We start from the raw sequence: 19,108 nt of genomic DNA, 5'->3' as shown, positions 1-19,108 counted from the left end.
CCAACTCCAGTTATTTGCTATTTTCACATGCTCCTGGTGTGTCCAGCTTACTTATATTGATAGATAGATAGCTAGATAAATAGATACTTTATTCATCCCCGCAGGGAAATTCACACTTCCAGCAGTATCCTTGTGTTGAAAAATAAAATAATAAAATAAAAGATATAGAATACAAAAATACCCAAGATAGATAGATAGATAGATACTTTATTCATCCCCGAAGGGAAATTCACATTTCCAGCAGCATCCCTGAGCTGAGAACAGTACAATAATAAAGCCAAAAGAATACAATATACAAATACCCAGTGTGACGTGCAAATGCCCACTGTAGCGTGTTATATAGAGTAACTAAATAGTGCTACACAGAATACATATTGCAGTAAGATTCGGTAATATCCAATGTAGGTGGTGTGGTTTAATGTGGGCCTTTACTCTGCCGGGTGGAGTTAAAGAGCCTCATGGCATGAGGAAGAAAAGATCTCTTCAGTCTGTCCGTAGTACAAGACAGTGACAGCAGTCTGTTGCTGAAACTGCTCTTCTGTCTGGAGATAATGCTGTGTAGTGGATGCGATGGATTGTCCATGATTGACCTCAGCTTTTTCAGTGCTCGTCTCTCAGCTACTGTTGTTAGGCTGTCCAGCTCTTTGCCCACAACAGAGCTCGCTTTCCTAGCCAGTTTATTGAGACGAGAGGCATCCTTCTTCTTGACGCTGCCTCCCCAACACGCTGCCGCATAGAAGAGGGTGCTTGCCACTACTGTCTCATAGAATATTTTCAGGAGCTTTTTGCAGATGTTGAAGGAGGCCAGCCTTCTGAGGAAGTAAAGTCGGCTTTGCCCTTTCCTACATTGAGCTTCTGTGTTGGCAGTCCAGTCCAGTTTGTTGTCCAGCTGCACACCCAGGTATTTGTAGGTCTGGACAAATTCTACACATTCTCCCTTGATGGTTACAGGAACCGGGTGAGTTCTGTTCTATAACGTGTTGATATAGAGTATTTAAATAGTGGTACGGAAAATACACAGTGTAATGAAAATAGGGTAATATGCAAATGTGGGGGTGGGTGTTTAATGTGGGCTTTTACTCCCCCGGGGGGAGTTAAAGAGCCTCATGGCATGAGGAAGAAATTATTTCCTCAGTCTGTCCGTGGAACAAGACTGTGAAGTGGATGTAATGAATTGTCCATGATTGACTCAGCCATACTCAGTCTTTTGTTTTCCCGTAGGAGAATAAAAAATTAGGATTCATGTCCTATTGTTACCTAAAATTCAATCCCTTTAAACAAGAATATAGGGAAGTAGCCCCGAATTTTTCAAAGTAGCGTCCTTTGGGCTTTCGTAGTGTCTTCAGCTTCAGCTCCAGTCTAAACTACTAAGACTCCTAGTGGTGAATTATCACACACTGTCACTTTCAGAAATGTTATGTTCAATTTTCAAGTCTTTGTGAAATGAACTCTGTATTGCATGATAATGTAGAGGAGCATTCTCTCGAATCAAGGATGCCTGATATAGTGATTATCAAAATGTCAAACTAAACATTGTTATTTGGGGTAATCAACTGCAGAAATGTCCGCTAATGACTAAATGTGTTTGGCTTTAGATTATTTTTGTGGAAATGGTCCTTGGGTTGCTTTAATGCCTTTTTTTGTTTGCATACATTCTTTTCACTGTAGTCACTCTAATGGTTTACAACTGGAATAACAGGTAGACCTAGGGAGATGTCAAGCAGCCAATTTTGGTAGTTCCCAGTTCTGACGTACCAGATATAAATAGATCAGCAAGGTTTTTTTTTTTCCTCCTGTGCTTTTGGTGTTAACCGCACGCGAGGATATTGACATTAATATTTCCTTGCAGTAATCTCGAGCTTCCATCCCTAACTTTATCTCTTCCTCATTCTATTCCCACAGAATCAAGGATAGCATGTATCATGCCCTGACGTACGCCACCTTCTTAGAAATGCAAGCTATGATGACTTTTGACCCTCAACACATTTTGGAGGCGGGGAACACCATGAAACAGGCCCAGGCCATTTGCCAGCGGTGAGGCGTCGCCTTCGAACGAAAAGGTTGCCCAATTTGGGCGTTTAAGGACACCAATGAGCTATTGTGAATTAGTTCTACCTACACAGTTTTGCGAAACTTTAAAATGATGTGGTTGCTTGGTTTATTTATTATTCTTAACCTCATTTTTTAGTTCAGTAAACCCCAGGATACGGCATTATTCTGTCCTGAGAGGGTGATCGTAAGGTGAAATTGACGCTTGGTGGGGCATAGAATCCTATGGTAGTAATTAGTGCTGCTAATGGCTTCCAAACTTGGCACACCAGAGAAAAAAATAACAATTGCATACAATGGACATATTAATGGCAGGGTACGTGTGTCCATAAAATATTTTCTATTTTGAGAATGTGTTAACAATGCCCAACTGAGTTCAAAGAGCCTTTATGCTTTATTTTATTTTAATCTTACTTTTGGCTAAGCTGTTCAGGGCGTAACACATGAAATAGGAGGAATGGGGAGAGAGGGTGACGTCATGTTTGTTTGTTTTTATTTTTTGGTGCATCATGGAAATGGTAAAAGTAAGAAAATTCCTGCTACTAGTAGAGTCCAAACGTCAACCTAACCCCCAAGAAAGTGAAAAAAAGGTTATTTGAGCATGTCTTAGAAATTCATGTACTCTCAGGCATATCATGAACGAGCTGACTGAGGCTGCATTGGGGAAATAAGCCCGTAGATGGCAGCAGCTAGCAAAGAAGTTCCCAATTCCGTACGGCTCCTTTAAATTGAATTGAATTGAATTTAGTTATCTTTATTCCTATTGACATCAACATTGTGAAAAATTATTAACAAAATAGTGTAAGGTCATATATTTTGATCTCTTTTGGTGTGACGTGACTTGGGCTGGTACAGTGGAGTAGCGAGTCGATGCAGAGGGAGGACATGACAGGTTAAAATAAAAACTGATTTCACAACTTTTAATTGTAAGAATTATCATGGCCGTAAAAGACTGTGTTGCTTTATTTACCCCCCCCTTATTACTTATATTTGTCCCTATCAAAATGCTGTTCTGAGAGGCAGAAAAATATTGTATTCCACATTGTTATGTGAAAATATCGTATGATAAGGGCACTGTGACTCTGGGGGCTACTGTATTTAATATTGTTATTTTTTCATATTCTTATCTTAATTTTTAACTAAACTTTTTGCAGTGTGGAGTAGCTAGCATAGGGTCAAACATATAGTAATGTAAGATATTTCTTACTGTAGCTTAGCATGTAACTGCTTGACTGTGCACTTTTTTCTCAACTTTTCAGGCACCGCAAGAAATCAAGCTTCTCTAAGGGATATACAGAAGGTGAATGTGAGAGTGAGTGAATGTGTGAGTCAGAGAAAGCGGCCACTCACTATCGCAAAAATGATATTTGCATTACAGACGAGATTCATGCTGAAGTCTGCTATGCTGAATGCCTCCTGCAGAGGGCAGCGCTCACCTTTCTTCAGGTCAGTTAAGAGGCCTCCTCTGACTGTCTCTCTTCACTGATGGCAAATTTATTGTGTCATTTTTCACCTATCTCAGGATGAAAATGTGATTAGTTTCATTAAAGGTGGTATCAAAGTGAAGAACAGCTACCAGACATACAAGTGAGTATCAGAACTATTCTTTTCAATTAAAAGGTCATTTTTATCATTTTATTTCCCTATTTTTTATTCACCACAGAGAACTTCACGGTGTGCTCGAGTCAACGGCGTGTAGTCATGGCAACAATTATTGTCATTTTGAAGGAGGAGTCAAATTGGGAGTCGGAGCCTTTAACTTGGTAAGAGGGTTATATTTTGTGGCTCAGGAGGTAGAGCGCTCGTCTTGGGATCAAGGGATTGCAGTTCGAATCCTGGCTCCTCCGTGTTACATGTCAAAGTGTCCTTGAGTAAGACACTGAACCCCTATTGCCCCCAATAAGCAGGTTAGCGCCTTACATGGCTGCACGGCCGCTATTGAGAAATGTGAAGCACACTGTAAAGCGCTTCGGGAAGTCTCGACTTGAAAAGCGCTATATAAATGCAGATAATTTCATTTCATCCTCTTTTTTTTCATTGGACCACTTGACTTATCTTTCCGCTGCAGATGATTTCCATGTTGCCCACACGGATGATCAAGCTGCTGGAGTTTGTTGGCTTCTCGGGTGATAAGGTGGGTTCGATACACACGTGTCAAGATAAGGACTAGGGTCTGACTTATGAAATCGTAAATGGCTGAGAATATAATTTCCAAGGCCAATATATTTTTGAATACCATAAAAACAACTTTTCAAACTAAAAGGACAATTTTTAAAGAAATATTTTCACTCACCCACAAGTATATTTAAATTTTGAACTCATTCTTTGCCAGAGGTTTTTCTTAAACAAGATTTTAACCATCTTGACTTATTTCTGAAGGCCTACAGAAAATGTTGTTTTGTAGCTATATAGGTATAGGACATATCAAAAGAAAGCTTAAACCCTCATTTTAAATTGGAAAAAAAATTCTAGCTTTTACCATTGTTTAGTACATTAGAACATTGCTGTTTCTTGAAAATACTCATTTACAAGAAAGCTTTTGAGAAAAATGGCTTTGCATTTCAAGCAGAAGTTTCATTACGATGCGTTTTCTTTGCTTTTGTGTTGCCTCGAAGAGCTAAACAATGCTTTCCGTGAACACAAGGACAAATAAAATGTTATTGCAAGAACACTGAATTTGTGCACGAACGATCCATGAACTTTACAAGAACTTTTCAGCACTTGATGTTTCCGGTGATGTGATCACTTCGGGGCTGCCCACACACTCAAAATGCGAGATAGAGGAAGAAGAGCAACACGAAGAAGTGGGGGCTCCTCAATGTGTGGAGAAATATCTGATCAAAGCTATTCCTGACATCTAGTGGTGATTTATCATACTGGAATCATTCCCAGAGACTTGATACTTACTGTTAAGCAGTACCAAAGCCTTGAGAATAGTTTTTAAAAAAAACAAAATGAAAGAAAAAACATTTTTAAGTTTCGGCACTGAATGACTTAATATATATATATATTATTAAATAAGACATATATCATACAGTTTCTCCCAGTATGTTGTGTTTGATATATTTTTCCTTAAAGACAACACACTGAGAATTGGATGAAATGAATGGGACAACAGTATTTTGCCTGAAATCGTCAGAGGTCATGTTGAGTTAGTCTGAACTCGTTTGCTGGTTAAATGAAATATGTCGTGTATTTAAATAATTATAGTTCTGAGTAATTGTGTGTCATTTGTATGCAGGAGTTTGGTCTCCAGCAGCTTCAAGAGGGCTGTGCAGAAAGCACATTCAGGTCATTTTTATGTAACATGCTGCTGCTGTGTTATCACACCTTTATGAGCTTTATACTAGGCAAGTAAACACACGCAAAAGTACAGTAGACCACCGGAATACGACGTCAATTGAATATGTGGTGGGGATCACAAAGTGATATTGGCGTATAGCGAGGGATAAAACCTCTGGTAATAAGCCTTCGTGTTCTGAACCCCGGGTATGACAGATTAAAACATTATAGTATATAGTACTACTTGTGTTTAATATATGTACATATGATTAAATATTATACATGAATATAAATTGATAAGGAAAATGAAATTTTAATTTACTTTTAGTGTGACTTGATTTGAGCTGATCGATTAGAGTTGCTGGTGGATGCTAAAGGAGGAGGAGAGTGCAAAATTGGAATTAAATTCATTTTAAAACTTTACCAAGGATTTTCTTGTCCTTAGAATATTCCTTGTTTTAATCGCATCCTTGTTTATAGTGCCAATCGTAGCGATTTGTATTTCTTAATTATCTAAAGGTTTGCTTCCATTTTCTTCATGTTTTTGCTTCTTCCTTTAGCATCACCGAAGCCTTGGGACCCATAGCGAACAAATATTATACAAAATAACCACAGTATTTTATCACCCACTAACACTTTACCAAGCACACGTGATTCTGAACTGAATGAGGACAGAGCAAGGCATTGTGGGAAGTACTTCAGCCGACAGCACATTGGCATTTTCATGATCCCTCACGCAAACAAATAGCGGGCCATTATATGTAACTTGTCATACTCAAGAATATTTTTTTGGGGGCATGCATAATAAGTTGTTGTTAATGTCGTGTAGTTGGGAAAATGCCTTAAATAAGGGCCGAAATAAACCCCACATAAGGTAGGGACACCGTATTCCGGGAGTCTACTTTACAAGCATGCTAATACACGAAGCAGAAAATATTTTTTTTCCCATATTTTTGCCATTGCACTCTCCTGTGACCTGCAGGTACTGGAGAAGGAGATGTAGAAGATGCAGAAAAACTGCTGCAGCCATATCTGAAAAAATACCCTAAGGTGCCTTTGCCGTGTGTGCCGTTTTGATTTCGGTTGTGTTATGTTACGTCTCACGTTTTTTTTTTTTTTTTACCTCACAGGGATCGATCTTCTTGTTCTTCGCTGGCCGAATCGAGGAGATCAAAGGCAACCTGGATGCTGTAAGAACTGCAATCTGTCATCAAACTTGCTGTTTTTTCAGCACCTTGCTCTCTTTCAGGCTATCAAGCGCTTTGAGGAGTGTTGTGAGGCTCAGCAACAGTGGAAGCAGTTCCATCATATGTGCTACTGGGAGCTCATGTGGTGCTTCACGTATCAGCGCCACTGGAAGATGGCCTACTTCTATGCCGACCTTCTCAGCAAAGAGAACTCGTGGTCCAAGGTGGGTGGTCTGCGTGCAGGGAATTAAATCAAATATAAAACACACCACAAAATTAAGGATGTGGCATAATTATCGGACTGATTGAAAAAAACGACCTGATAATTGGTTAATTGACGCAATGGGTTAGCATTACTTGTTCGTATCTCCTCTGTACCTCTTCTTGATGTGTGTGGGACACCGGAGAGCTCGACCACCTACAGTCAGTTGACACTACTTGTTAGAAAAATTGTAAGCATCTAAGCATTTATGTCCCTCATTAGAAGATATTTTATAGCGTTAGTAACACAATTTGGTTGTGTCTCCTTTCTACCTCTTCATGATGTTCGCAAGGCACCAGAGAGCTCGGCCGTCATCAGTCGAATGGCTCAGGGATGTATAGGATGTGTTCTAAGCATTATTGTTCGTCATTAGAATATATTTTGAGTTTCTATTAAAGTACCATATTTTCACAACCATATGGCGCACAAAAAAGTCTCGGATTTTCTTCAAATTGTGCGCCCTCTGTGTGATGTAATAAAGTGGCAGACGTAGCTGAGAACCACATGAGGCCGTGTGGGCATCACCGCTAAAGGGTGGGGTGTGGGCGTGCATATAAGGCTAGATTCACACTGCAGAGCAATGCTCGACTCCTATCTTTTGGTGATATTTTCTGAGATCGTTCACATTTCGCACTAAAGGTGACTTGTATGTGATCCTATGACTTCTATTCATCTCCTGTGTGAATGCGTCAAGTGTCCCGCTTAAGCAGTATAGGAAACGTGACCTTACAGGCAATGTGTCCATTTTTTGCGGAAGTACTCATGGATGCTAATGCAGTAGCTTATCTAGCTCCCGGAAGCTGAACAGATTTGTCCCCCAAAATATAAATTAAATCCAAACTCTCAATTTCCCACCATTGAACTCTTTATGTTTTTTCTTCTCCCTTGGTGTGTTGATTTTACCCTCTTGTTTTACGTGTTTATTAATACTTAAACCAGCTACAACCAAACTCAGTTTTGCTCCCACTGCAGTTTTCAATACACACACTTGTATGCTTGTCTGTGTTGTTGTAAGACATAAGAAGCAAAGGGCACCCTCGCCTGTTTATGTGTTAAATACAGTTATTGGAACCAGCTATGGAGACTGCGCCTTTTAACACGGTGCGCTCTATGGTCGTGAAAATATAGTAATAGCACAATTTGGTTGTGTCTCCTCTTTACCTCCCTGTAAAATGCTTGCTCATTATACCTGTATTTATTATTGACAAAGTAAGTATTGGCCGATGATCGGTAAAGTCAAGTTCTAGTCTTTCAGAGGAAATATCAATGCCAAATATGAGTCCCAGTTATTGACACGATATAAAAAAAATGTAGTCACTTGACGCCATGCTATAATAGTCAATGACCCAACACTACTTTTTAGAAAGATTTGAAGCATTTATGGTTTTTTTTTTCGAAAATATTTTGATCTTCTAAGGAAGTAGTAGCACATCGTGTTTGTGTCTCCTCTTTGTCTCCCCGTAATGTGCGCGAGGCAATATAGAGCTCGCTCGTTCTAGTTATATTGACAAACAAAACAAGTATTGGCCAACTGATTCCTAGTTAAAGTAAAGGTCTTGTCTCCAACGCTACTTTTTGTACACATGCTCACCTAAACCACAGGTCGGCAACTCAAAATGTTGTTCTGGAGCCGCAAAAAAATTACAAATCTTATATAATCCTTAAAAAAGCTTTATATTGAATGCAATACATCCTGTATGTATCTATATTATCTACAATATATTTGCTAATTAAATTAATAAGTTGTGTGCAGCGCTGTGGAGAATTATGTACTATGCGACTACTCTGTTGTAGTGTACTGCCTCGAGTTTATCTTCATTAACATATTAATGAATTACAGTGTGTTTTATTGCTTTGATAAAAATAAAGTAATGCAATAAAGAAATCAAATTTTGAATGTCATTTTTATTTTGAGGATTTGAAAAACAACAAGAAAATGGAACTTGCATAACGTGGGTATCAAAAAGATAAAACGCAGCATGCATTTATATAAAAATAAAATAAAATAGCAGCTTCTGATGCAGCCCCTTTAAAAGGGGCGGTGCTTGGGCCACGCAGCTCTTCGAACACGGGGCAATAAAGAGAGAAAAACAAGCCAAGGAGAGCAGACCCGTAGTTTAGCATTGCAGCTGATTTCTCCGGGTAAGAGCTCAAGCCAGAGAGCCACCACGTCACAATATATGTGACCTGATCTACCTAAATGAGTCACACTGAGGCAATTATCAGATTTGGGTTTAATTTGGTTGTTAATTTTAACAATTACAGTTCTAAACTAAATATGGGGTTCCAAAATTTATTGAGAGCAAGGGTTACACTTTGAACTAGTGTTAGGGTTACAGCAAGGGTTAGCTCTAGTAGGGCTCGGGTTTGGGCTGTAAGTTAGGGTTTCAAAACTGATTTTAGGGTTTCAAACTTAGGTTAGGGTTAGGGTTTGACACTAAGGTTTAAGCCCCCGTTCCTTTTGATTGGCACTGGATTTCTTCTTTTAATAGTACTTGAAAAATGGCAGTGCTTGAATTTGCCCGTGAAAAAAGGTTTACGAACCCTGAGGAAAAACGTTATTGTGCATGACTAAAAAACAATCGTACCTTTGCCGAGGAAGTGAGTACATTCTTTTTACCCTTTCATTTTGTTGATTTGAGATTGCAGCAGTAACCGTTCTTTCCCTCCTTCAGGCGACTTACGCGTATATGAAAGCCGCCTACCTCAGCATGCTGACAGAAGATGATTGTCTTACCTTCGGGGAGACGGCGCTGACTCTCTTCAGGTTATCAAAGTGTTTTTCACGTTCATCTCTTATGACGGGAATGAGGATCATTTACCGTGGTTGTTAAAAAACTAAGCTATCATTATGTTTTTTTTTTAAGGAAACAATTCCTGTACCTTGGACTAGGCAGGGTTCGTACGGGCGTTTTAAATCCTTGAGAACTCTTGAATTTTAAATTTGTGTTTTCGAAGTTGGGAAAATGCTTGAATTTGGGGTGAAGTGCTTGAAAATTCTTGAAATTGTTTCCATTGCCATCTATCTTGACAGTCTGACTATAGACCAGGCAATAAATGAATTAAAAAGTGTGTGTTTACTATGTTTGTGTACTGTAATGCTAAATCTATTTCACCCTGGTCATCCTGGAAGGGGGATTACCACTTGTGAGGCCCCTTCTCAAGGTTTCTCTTTTTCCCCATGCTGAGGTTTTGAGTTGTTCCTTGCCCGCACGTTGGTTTAAGATCAGGTAATTGTGTAATTGTAATCCTGTGCAGTCCTTTGAGACATTTTTGTGATTAAGGGCTATATGAATAAATGTGACTTGACTTTTGAAAATGACGCCGACATGCCTGCTCTAGCGGTTTGTCATGATGGCATTGTAATGTGAAGCGTCAACAGCTCTATTTAGAAAACCGGCTCTTTTGGCTCCCAAACGGCTCCTCTGTTTTTTAAAATAATATATTATCGATAAACAGGGTTCCCAGAAAAACACATGAAATATATCTTAGAATATTCACAGATCTACAAAAAATATGGTAAAATACAAAACAATTTTAGCTTTTTACACTTTAAACAGATTTAAATTCGAACAACACAACACAGAATCCCTGAAAATTCAAAACAACCAAATAAAAATTAACAATATTAACCCTTCAATGCTATAAATGCATGCAAAAACAATATTAATAATTTTATTTTCACCAATTTAGACACAGATCCTTTGAAAAACACACAAAAAATATACATTTGAAATAAGTCAAACAAAAAGCAAAAGATCAGTAGTATTTAATATTGAAAGATTTAATGTACTTTGCTTCGGACTAATCAATATCATCAAAATGAGTATAATTTTGCTCATGTTTCTGTTTTTATACAATAGTACTTTCTTTCTTTTTTGTCCTCCGTATTGAACTCCATTATTACCCAACACCTACAAAGCCTTTTCTGTGTTTGTTAACAAGTGTGATGTAGCCAAGCTGCGCGTGCATTGTTGAAGCAGAATAACAGAATTCATGTCATGTTATAGCATCCCATTTGCACAAAAAGATCATAGATAGCAACAGCTCAAAATAGTTTGAAGTATGTGTTAGCTGCAAGATAGCAACTTTTTAGTCAAATTACTCATCAAAGTCGACAAAAAAACCTTCTTTTGATTGGCGCCTGATTGAAAAATTGGCCTTGAAAGTGCTTGAATTTGGCCTTGAAAAGGGTGTACAAAACCTGACTAGTGATGCACGATAATTATCGTGTCGATACATATTGGATATCGGACATCACAGTTAAAAAAGATCCAATTATTGTTCTCTTGATGTCCATGCTTTAGTATACATTCAGACGATTCAAAATTGTGTTTTATATGAATGTGACTTGTCTATTCCAGACAGGTACAGGGGCTGAAGCAGAAAATCGCCGGCAAGTCTTTACCCACCGAAAAGTTTGCCATCAGGAAAGCTCGTCGCTACCTCACAGAAAACCCCATTCCTCTTCCCGTCCCCCCACTGGTCAGTGCTGCTTCTATGCATGTGAACATAAAACATTTCAGCACATCAATGAGTTCTTTTCACTTTAATTTGAAATACAGTAGACCCCTGGGATACGACTTGAATCTATGTTGTAATCGCATGGTGCTCTGTTGCGGGGATTAAAACCGATGGTATTTAGCTAAGCTTTCCGAATCCTCTGTGCCCCCCAAAAAATACATTAGAATAAGCGAACAGTTTATAGTAATTACTACTTGTTTGTAATATACGTGTATAAGATTAAATATTATGAATACATGTACATGTAAACTAAAAATGAAATTGTATCTACATATGGTGTTACATGACTTCAGCTGGTGCAGTGGAGTAGCAGGTGGATGCAGAGAGGTAGGAGACTGATAAATAAAAATGAAAACTTCCACTCGCTTTTTGTGCCCGTTTAAGATATTTTGGTTGCTTCAATCGCCTTCTTATTCTTATTAATTGTCCTGATTGTCGATTTGTTATGGCCATATTCCTTAGCAAGGTTAATGGTGCATGTTCCTTCTTCGAATTTATTTATAATTGCAAGCTTAATGTCCAGGGTTATTGTATTCTTGCTTCACCTTTTGGCATCACTACCAGTCAGAACAACAAAAAATCAGTATTGTGCAGCTTGCAAAGTCTTTATGAAACGCACAAGATTCTGAACTGAATGAAAAGTCGCAAAGGCAATGTGAGAGCTAGTTCAGCCAAAAGCGTATTTCTATTTTTATGTTGCCAAGATACAACCAAAAGCAGATCAGAATTTTATATGTTGTTAATCAATACCAGACAAGCATCTACATTGCTAAGGAATGGTTTATATGGAAGCTCATTAAAGGATCAATGTTCATTATTGAGACAGTTTATGGTAAAAAAAAGGTGCAAAATTCAACAGAGCTCACAAAATGAAAAGTGTGGACACTACTTTGGTTAAAGTCTGTTTGACAAACTAATGTTATGATGAGAGCTCATCACTTCCACTTTTCTTTGCTTTTTATGCTCTTTCTCAGTCACAAACAAACTTACTTGATTGACGAACTAATGGTATTATAAGAACTAATTTATCAGTCTCATCCTGAACGTATCTCTCTAAAACAAGTTAACTTTAATTTTATGTTATCTCTTGGTCGCAAACATATTTTTCTATCATGGACACAGGCATTTTGGGGGAAGTCAGCTAGAGCGGCAGCCTGCTTCGATGGTTCCACCTCCTGTCGCTTATCCAATCAGAAGGTGTGGGGTGGGTAGCAGGAGAGAAGGAGGAAGGGAGGGGAGGTGTAGGAGCAAGAAAGGGAGTCTCGCTGCATGAAACATAATAATCCGTCAAGTTCCCAAATATTGGTGCCAATAATCGTCCCGTCCACTAATTGATCTCTATTAAAAATATGCCAGTGTATTTTTTATTGTTACATGCCAAACAAGTTACCAGTAGGTGCTGTAGATTCTCAGAAAAAAACCCAAGAATCATGAAAGGCACCCTCCAAAGACTGTGAAATTGGGAAAATACAGGACTGTCTCAGAAAATTAGAATATTGTGATGAAGTTCTTTATTTTCTGTAATGCAATTAAAAAAACAAAAATGTCATACATTCTGGATTCATTACACATCAACTGAACTATTTCAAGCCTTTTATTATTTGAATATTGCTGATTTTGGCTTACAGCTGAAAAAAACTCAAAAATCCTATCTCAAAATATTAGAATACTTCCTCAGACCAAGTAAAAAAATAATTTTATAACAGCAAAACTAAATCAAACATTTGAAAATGTCCATTGATGCACTCAGTACTTGGTTGGGAATCCTTTTGCACGGATTACTGCATCAATCCGGCGTGGCATGGAGGCAATCAGCCTGTGGAATTGCTGAGGTGTTATTGATGCCCAGGATGCTTCGATAGCGGCCTTCAGCTCATTTGCATTTGTAGGTCTGGTGTCTTTCATCTTCTTCTTAACTATACCCCACAAATTCTCGATTGGGTTCAGGTCAGGGGAATTAGCAGGCCAATCAAGGACAGTGATGCCATGGTCAGTGCACCAGTTACTGGTGGTTTTGGCACTGTGGGCAGGTGCCAGATCATGCTGGAAAATGAAATCCTCATCTCCATAGAGCTTTTCAGCAGATGGAAGCATGTAGTGCTCTAAAATCTCTTGGTACACAGTTGCATTTACTCTGGACTTGATGAAACACAGTGGACCAACACCAGCAGCTGACATGGCTACCCAAACCATTGCTGACTGTGGGAACTTCACACTGGATTTCAAGCAACTTGGATTTTGCTCCTCTCCAGCCTTTCTCCAGACTCTGGCGCCTTGACTTCTAAATGAAATGCAAAACTTGCTTTCGTCTGAAAAGAGGACTTTGGACCACTCTGCAACTGTCCAGTGCTTCTTCTCCATAGCCCAAGTCAGACGCTTCTTCCATTGTCTTGAGTTCAGAAGTGGCTTGACCATGGGAATACGGCTATTGTAGCCCATTTCCCGGACACGTCTGTGAACTGTGGCTTTTGATACCTGGACTCCAGCTTCAGCCCACTGTCTTTGAAGCTCCCCCAAATTCTGGAAGCGGCTCTTCGTCACAATTTTGTTAAGTCTGCGGTCATCTCTCTTGGTTGTGCAGCGTTTCCGGCCACATTTTTCCCTTCCAACAGACTTTTTGTGGATATGCTTTGAAACTGCACTCTGTGAACAGCCTGCTCTTTGAGAATTTTCCTCTTGTGTCTTACCCTCCTGATGGAGGGTATCAATGATGGTCCTCTGGACAGCAGTCTTCCCCATACTTGTGATTTAGTTTACTGAACCAAGCTGAGTGTTTTTAAGGCTCAGGAAACCCTCGCAAGGTGTTTCGAGTTAATTAGATGATTCAGGTGATTAGTTGAATAGCCTACTTGTATACTTTTTCATGATATTCTAATATTTTGAGATAGGATTTTTGAGTTTTCTTAAGCTGTAAGCCAAATTCAGCAATATTAAAATAATAAAAGGCTTGAAATAGTTCAGTCGATGTGTAATGAATCCAGAATGTATGACATTTTTGTTTTTTTTAATTGCATTACAGAAAATAAAGAACTTTATCACAATATTCTAATTTTCTGAGACAGTCCTGTAGTTAAAAGGGCTGTGTTCAAAATAATAGCAGTGTGGCAACCAATCTCTGAGTTCATCAATTTTGGGCAAGAAAAAAAAATCAAAAAACATGTGTGAATCAGAAGTGTTAAGGATGATAAAGCCAGCACAGGTTGAACATGCATTTGAGGAAAAAAATAGCGTTCTGTAATTAAAAAGTTGATTGGAGAGGAAAGAACCTTTAAAGAGGTGCAAAAGAGTGTTTGATGTTCAGCTAAAATGATCTCCAATGCTTTGAAAAGTGTAGAAAAAAACAGAGACACATAGAAGAAAACAGAACACAACTATAAAAATGGATCAGAGAAGGACCAGAATGGCAAAAACTCAGTCAAGGATTCGATCCAGGGCGATCAAACACAGTCTGCAGTTACCTGTAAGTGCAGTTAGAAATATTCTGTGTGAAGCAAATCTATTTTCAAGAAATCCACGCAAAGTCCCTCTGAGGTTACAATTTGCCCAAGAACACATCGACTGGCCTAAAGAAAAATGGAGGAAGTAGAATTGTCCTTTTTGGGTCCAGGGGCCACAGACCGTGTGTGAGACGACCCCCCCAAACTCTGAATTCAAACCCCTCAGTACTCATCAAAGACTGTGAAGCATGGTGGTGCAAGTATCATGGTCGGTCCTACTCTGGTGTTTGGTCCATTTATCGCATCCCAGGGATCGTGGATCAGTCCTTATTTGTCAAAATACTTGAAGATGTTATGTGTCCTTAAGCTGAAGAGGACGTGCCCTTGAAATTGGTGTTTTAACAAGACAATGACCCCAAACACACCAGTAGACGAACAAAGTCTTGGTTCCAAACCAATAAAATTAATGTTTTGGTGTGGCCGGCTCCATACCCAGATCTCAATCCAATCGAGAACTTGTGGGTTGATATCAAAAACACTGTTTGTGAAGCAAAACCAAGAAATGTCAATGAATTCTGGAACGTTGTTACGCAATCATGGAGTGAAATAACAACTGAAAGGTGCTCCTCATTCCATCCAGGAGATGATGTACATCTGGAACGGCTACACCATCATCGGCAAACACAAGCAGCTGACGGAAAACATGCTGAAGACGCTGGAGGAGGCTCAGGAGAAACTGGAAAGCATGGAAAGTAGGAAAAATAATCCACCGATAAGACTTAACAGTTGTACTCATGGGTTTCCTTTACGATGTATTTCTAGGTTCCTTCTCAGTTTTGTGATCATTTACTTTTCTGCTAGGGTTCGAGTCCTCCTTCGACGACCAGTGTCTGCTAAGCTTGCTCAAGGGACTTTGTCTCAAGCACCTCGGACATCACGTTGAGGCTGAACACTACTTCACGCTTGTTCTCTGCAAGTAAGTGGATGATATAGGACTGCTCTCTAGTTCTCTCTCTCTCTCTCTCTCTTTTTTCCCTCTCTCTTGCACTCTCGCTCCCTCGCATTTTCCCGCTCTCTATCTCAGACATTCTCCCTGTCTTTAACCTTCTCTCTCATTCTCTCTCATCTCTTCTTCTCGTTTCCCTTGTCCCCTTTTCTGTCTCCCTCTGTCTCACTCTTACCTTCTTGCTCTTTCTATCTCTCTTCTCGGTCCTCTTTCTCACTCTATCCCTTTCTGTCTTCCCCCTTTTTCTTTCTTTGACTCTCTCATTCTCTCTCAATGACTTTTGCTGTCTCCTCCCTTTTCCAGTTTATCTCTCTCTCTCTCTCTCTTTCTCTCTCTTTATTTCCCCCTGTTTCTCTCTCCCTATGCCCCCCATTTTTATCACCCCCGCTCCTTCTCTCTCACTCGTTCTAACTTTTTTCTCTCTTTCTCTCTCACACATTTTATCTCTCCCCCTCTTTCTGTATAACTCTCTCTCGTCCCCTCTTTTTCTTTTGTTCCCCCACTCTTTTTCTTTCTCTCTCCCACTCTGTCTTTCACTCACTCTTTCTACCAATGTTTATCCCTCTCAATCACTTGTTTTTTCTCTTTTCCCTTCCTCTCTCTCCAACTTTCTACCATTCTCTTTTATCTATTCTTATCACTCACTCTCTTTCTCATTCTCACTTTCTTTCTCTCACTATTTCTCTCTAATTCCTAACCCCACGATATTTTTTTTTTCTCATCCACTTTTTGTCTTACTCTTCTCTTTCTGTCCTCTGCTATTTATCTCCCCCTCTTTATCTCTCTCTCTTTGTGTCTCCCTCTCCTGCTATTTATACCACTCCCTCTCCCTCTTTCTTTCTCTCTCTACCCCCTTCTCTTCCTTTCTCACCCACTTTTTCCTCATCTTACACAATTGTTGTTTTTCTCTCTCCCTCTCCCTCTCCCTCTCCCTCTCCCTCTCCCTCTCCCTCTCTCCCTCTCCCTCTCTCCCCTGTTATTAATTATACCAACCCATTCCTTCTACAGTGAAACCCAGATCAAGTATGACCACTACCTTGTTCCCAACGCTTTGCTAGAGCACAGTTTGTTATGTCTGGAACAAGGCCGGAATGAAGAAGCTGTGAAACTACTTGAAGCAGCAAAGTAAGTCACAATTGATTCATATATTTCAGTTCTTGACTACAGGCTATGTATGGCCCCAATGAGCTAGAGCAGGGGTTGGGAACCTTTTTGATCCAAAGAGCCATTAAAGCAAAACATATTAATTTTACATTTTTTTTTTTAAAGAGAGACACACCATTTGTTTTATGACAAAACCGCCAAACCCGCTCTCTAGACAAAAGCTAATTCTTCATTACATTTTATTTCACTTAGTGATGTTTGATGGTTTGATAAAAATCTATGAGATAAAAATGCCATAGCCCGTTTCCCATATGAATATAAATATACCATTTAAAACTTGTCTCCCACCCACAGTTACTGAAGAGTTGCGCTTCATTTTGTCCTAAATAATGGTTTCAAAACAAGGTGCGAGCAAAGTTCTTTTCTAAAAATGTCGCAAAATTTTGCAAACGAGTATGCCAACGTATTTACCTTCCACGCAGATGGTGCTGGGCGAGGAGAAAGAGTGCGGGCGCCCTGTGTAAAGCTCTGCCCGTTCCTACCGCTCACCCAATGAAAGGGCTCTAAATACTTTGCTAGAGCTTCTGGGTGTGATCATAGATTCCATATAAAGGATGATTTAGCGATTTACAACCAAAACGGGGTGTGTGGTGTGACACCTTTATTGTAAACTGTTGATATAATTGTGTCCGATATATACTGGACCGAACCCCAAATCAGTAATGTTTTGGCAATGCAACAATCGTCTGTGAGTAATAATACAATAAGCAATTGTGCAAGTTCTAATTTATCTCCGAGTCATAACTTCCCGACCACTGAGCTAGACTAATAATGTGTGGTCACTCGGCTCCGCAAGGAACTATGTAGATGAGAAAGGAGGAGCTTCATTTGATTCATGTTTGGATACTTAATTTGATCACGCGATGTAGGAAAAAAAACACAGAATACACATTATTAAACTGAAATAAAGTTTTTTATAGGTAAGGTTTAGTACCGTTATATTTCAAGTTGTACTGGTCTCAGCTGCCCCCTTGTGGCTTTTTCATTAACTTTTTATGTATTCCAGAAACAACTACAAAAACTACTCCATGGAATCTCGGACTCAATTCCGTATTCAAGCTGCCTTGCACAAAGCCAAGGGCGCCAGAGAAAATGGAGTCCACTTGCCTTTGAGCCCGTGAGAGCGAGGACGACACACAAGAACTCAGATCCAGCGTCTGCATTCTCCCACAATGCACCACTTGGCTTCAGCCCCATAGCGGTGGCTGGAACAGTCTCTTCCTCAGGAAGGTTTGGGGGCAAACGATGGGTATTTTCTTTTTCTTTCCGTGTTAGTTTATTTTCTATCCTCCGCTAATGGCGTGCCCATGCGGCACTGACGGCGATCATCAAGCATGTGAAGCGTGCACGCGCTCATGTTTTAGTTCCTCTATCAACGGGAAGCCACAGCAGGTGCACGCGTGTATCTCAAATGACGATGCACTGAAGTAGCAAAGCTTCTTATTGTGACTGTAGGATTGGCTGCTGCTACCATAAAACAAAATTTTAAATTAGCAGGGTTGAGTGTGTGGTGTTCGCTCACCACATTGTCTTCTTGGCCCTTCATTTTTTTTACTCCTACTTTTGAATTTTATTATTAAGACAATGCGTCATGTATTGACAGCTTAGTTAGTATTCAGCCAACGTACATACATAAATACAGTGAACCCTTGTTTATTGTGATGGTTACATTCCCGAAAGAATCTGCAATAAGTAAAATCCATTGAGAAGAAACCTTTATTCTTTTTACAATTACAGTAGACCCCAGGATACAACATTAATCAGATCTGAAGTGGGGATTGCAGAGTGAAATTGCTAAGATAAAATGTGTTATTAATATTTTATTACTACATGCAGAGCCAATTGTCGCACATGCAAAGCTGAGACAGTACTGATGGGTGTATATATATATATATATATATATATATATATATACACATGACACAATTTCAACTACAGTTTATAGTCAAGTGTCTCACCAACATACCTTGTTTATGATGTAAATTGCAAAAGAATCCTGTATATGGAAGCTCACTAAGCAATTTATGTTTATCAGTGAGACACTTTTTAATGAAAAGACACAAAAAAAGTTTGATTTGGTGAGCGGTAGGAATGGGCAGGGCTATACACAGGGAGGACGCGCACACTCCTCCTCGCCCAGCTGCACTGAAGGTAAGTATATTGGTATCCTCATTTGTAATATTTTGTGCCATTTTTA

At 39.4% G+C, this 19,108-nt stretch overlaps 1 protein-coding gene across 1 annotated transcript in view; it reads left to right on the top strand.

Annotated features, from left to right (window-relative positions):
- Positions 1-18,827, top strand: part of ttc39a (tetratricopeptide repeat domain 39A) — a 46,324-nt gene extending 27,497 nt beyond the window's left edge. The window contains exons 7-22 of the mRNA XM_088350179.1: positions 1,903-2,034; positions 3,309-3,349; positions 3,428-3,495; positions 3,572-3,636; positions 3,713-3,812; positions 4,118-4,183; positions 5,291-5,399; positions 6,314-6,381; positions 6,462-6,521; positions 6,581-6,742; positions 9,456-9,547; positions 11,145-11,265; positions 15,382-15,493; positions 15,603-15,717; positions 16,756-16,872; positions 17,918-18,827. Coding sequence (XP_088206305.1) covers positions 1,903-2,034; positions 3,309-3,349; positions 3,428-3,495; positions 3,572-3,636; positions 3,713-3,812; positions 4,118-4,183; positions 5,291-5,399; positions 6,314-6,381; positions 6,462-6,521; positions 6,581-6,742; positions 9,456-9,547; positions 11,145-11,265; positions 15,382-15,493; positions 15,603-15,717; positions 16,756-16,872; positions 17,918-18,032 — 1,543 coding nt within the window. The 3' untranslated portion in view covers positions 18,033-18,827. The remainder of the gene's footprint in view (positions 1-1,902; positions 2,035-3,308; positions 3,350-3,427; positions 3,496-3,571; positions 3,637-3,712; positions 3,813-4,117; positions 4,184-5,290; positions 5,400-6,313; positions 6,382-6,461; positions 6,522-6,580; positions 6,743-9,455; positions 9,548-11,144; positions 11,266-15,381; positions 15,494-15,602; positions 15,718-16,755; positions 16,873-17,917) is intronic.
- Positions 18,828-19,108: the final 281 nt, after the last annotated feature.

This window comes from Urocampus carinirostris, chromosome 12 (genome assembly GCF_059441175.1).
Source record: "Urocampus carinirostris isolate Australia breed hairy pipefish chromosome 12, RoL_Ucar_1.0, whole genome shotgun sequence".
NCBI classification, from domain to species: Eukaryota; Metazoa; Chordata; class Actinopteri; order Syngnathiformes; family Syngnathidae; genus Urocampus; species Urocampus carinirostris.
The sequence above is the reverse complement of the archived record's forward strand: the minus strand, read 5'-3'. Positions and strand labels throughout refer to the sequence as shown.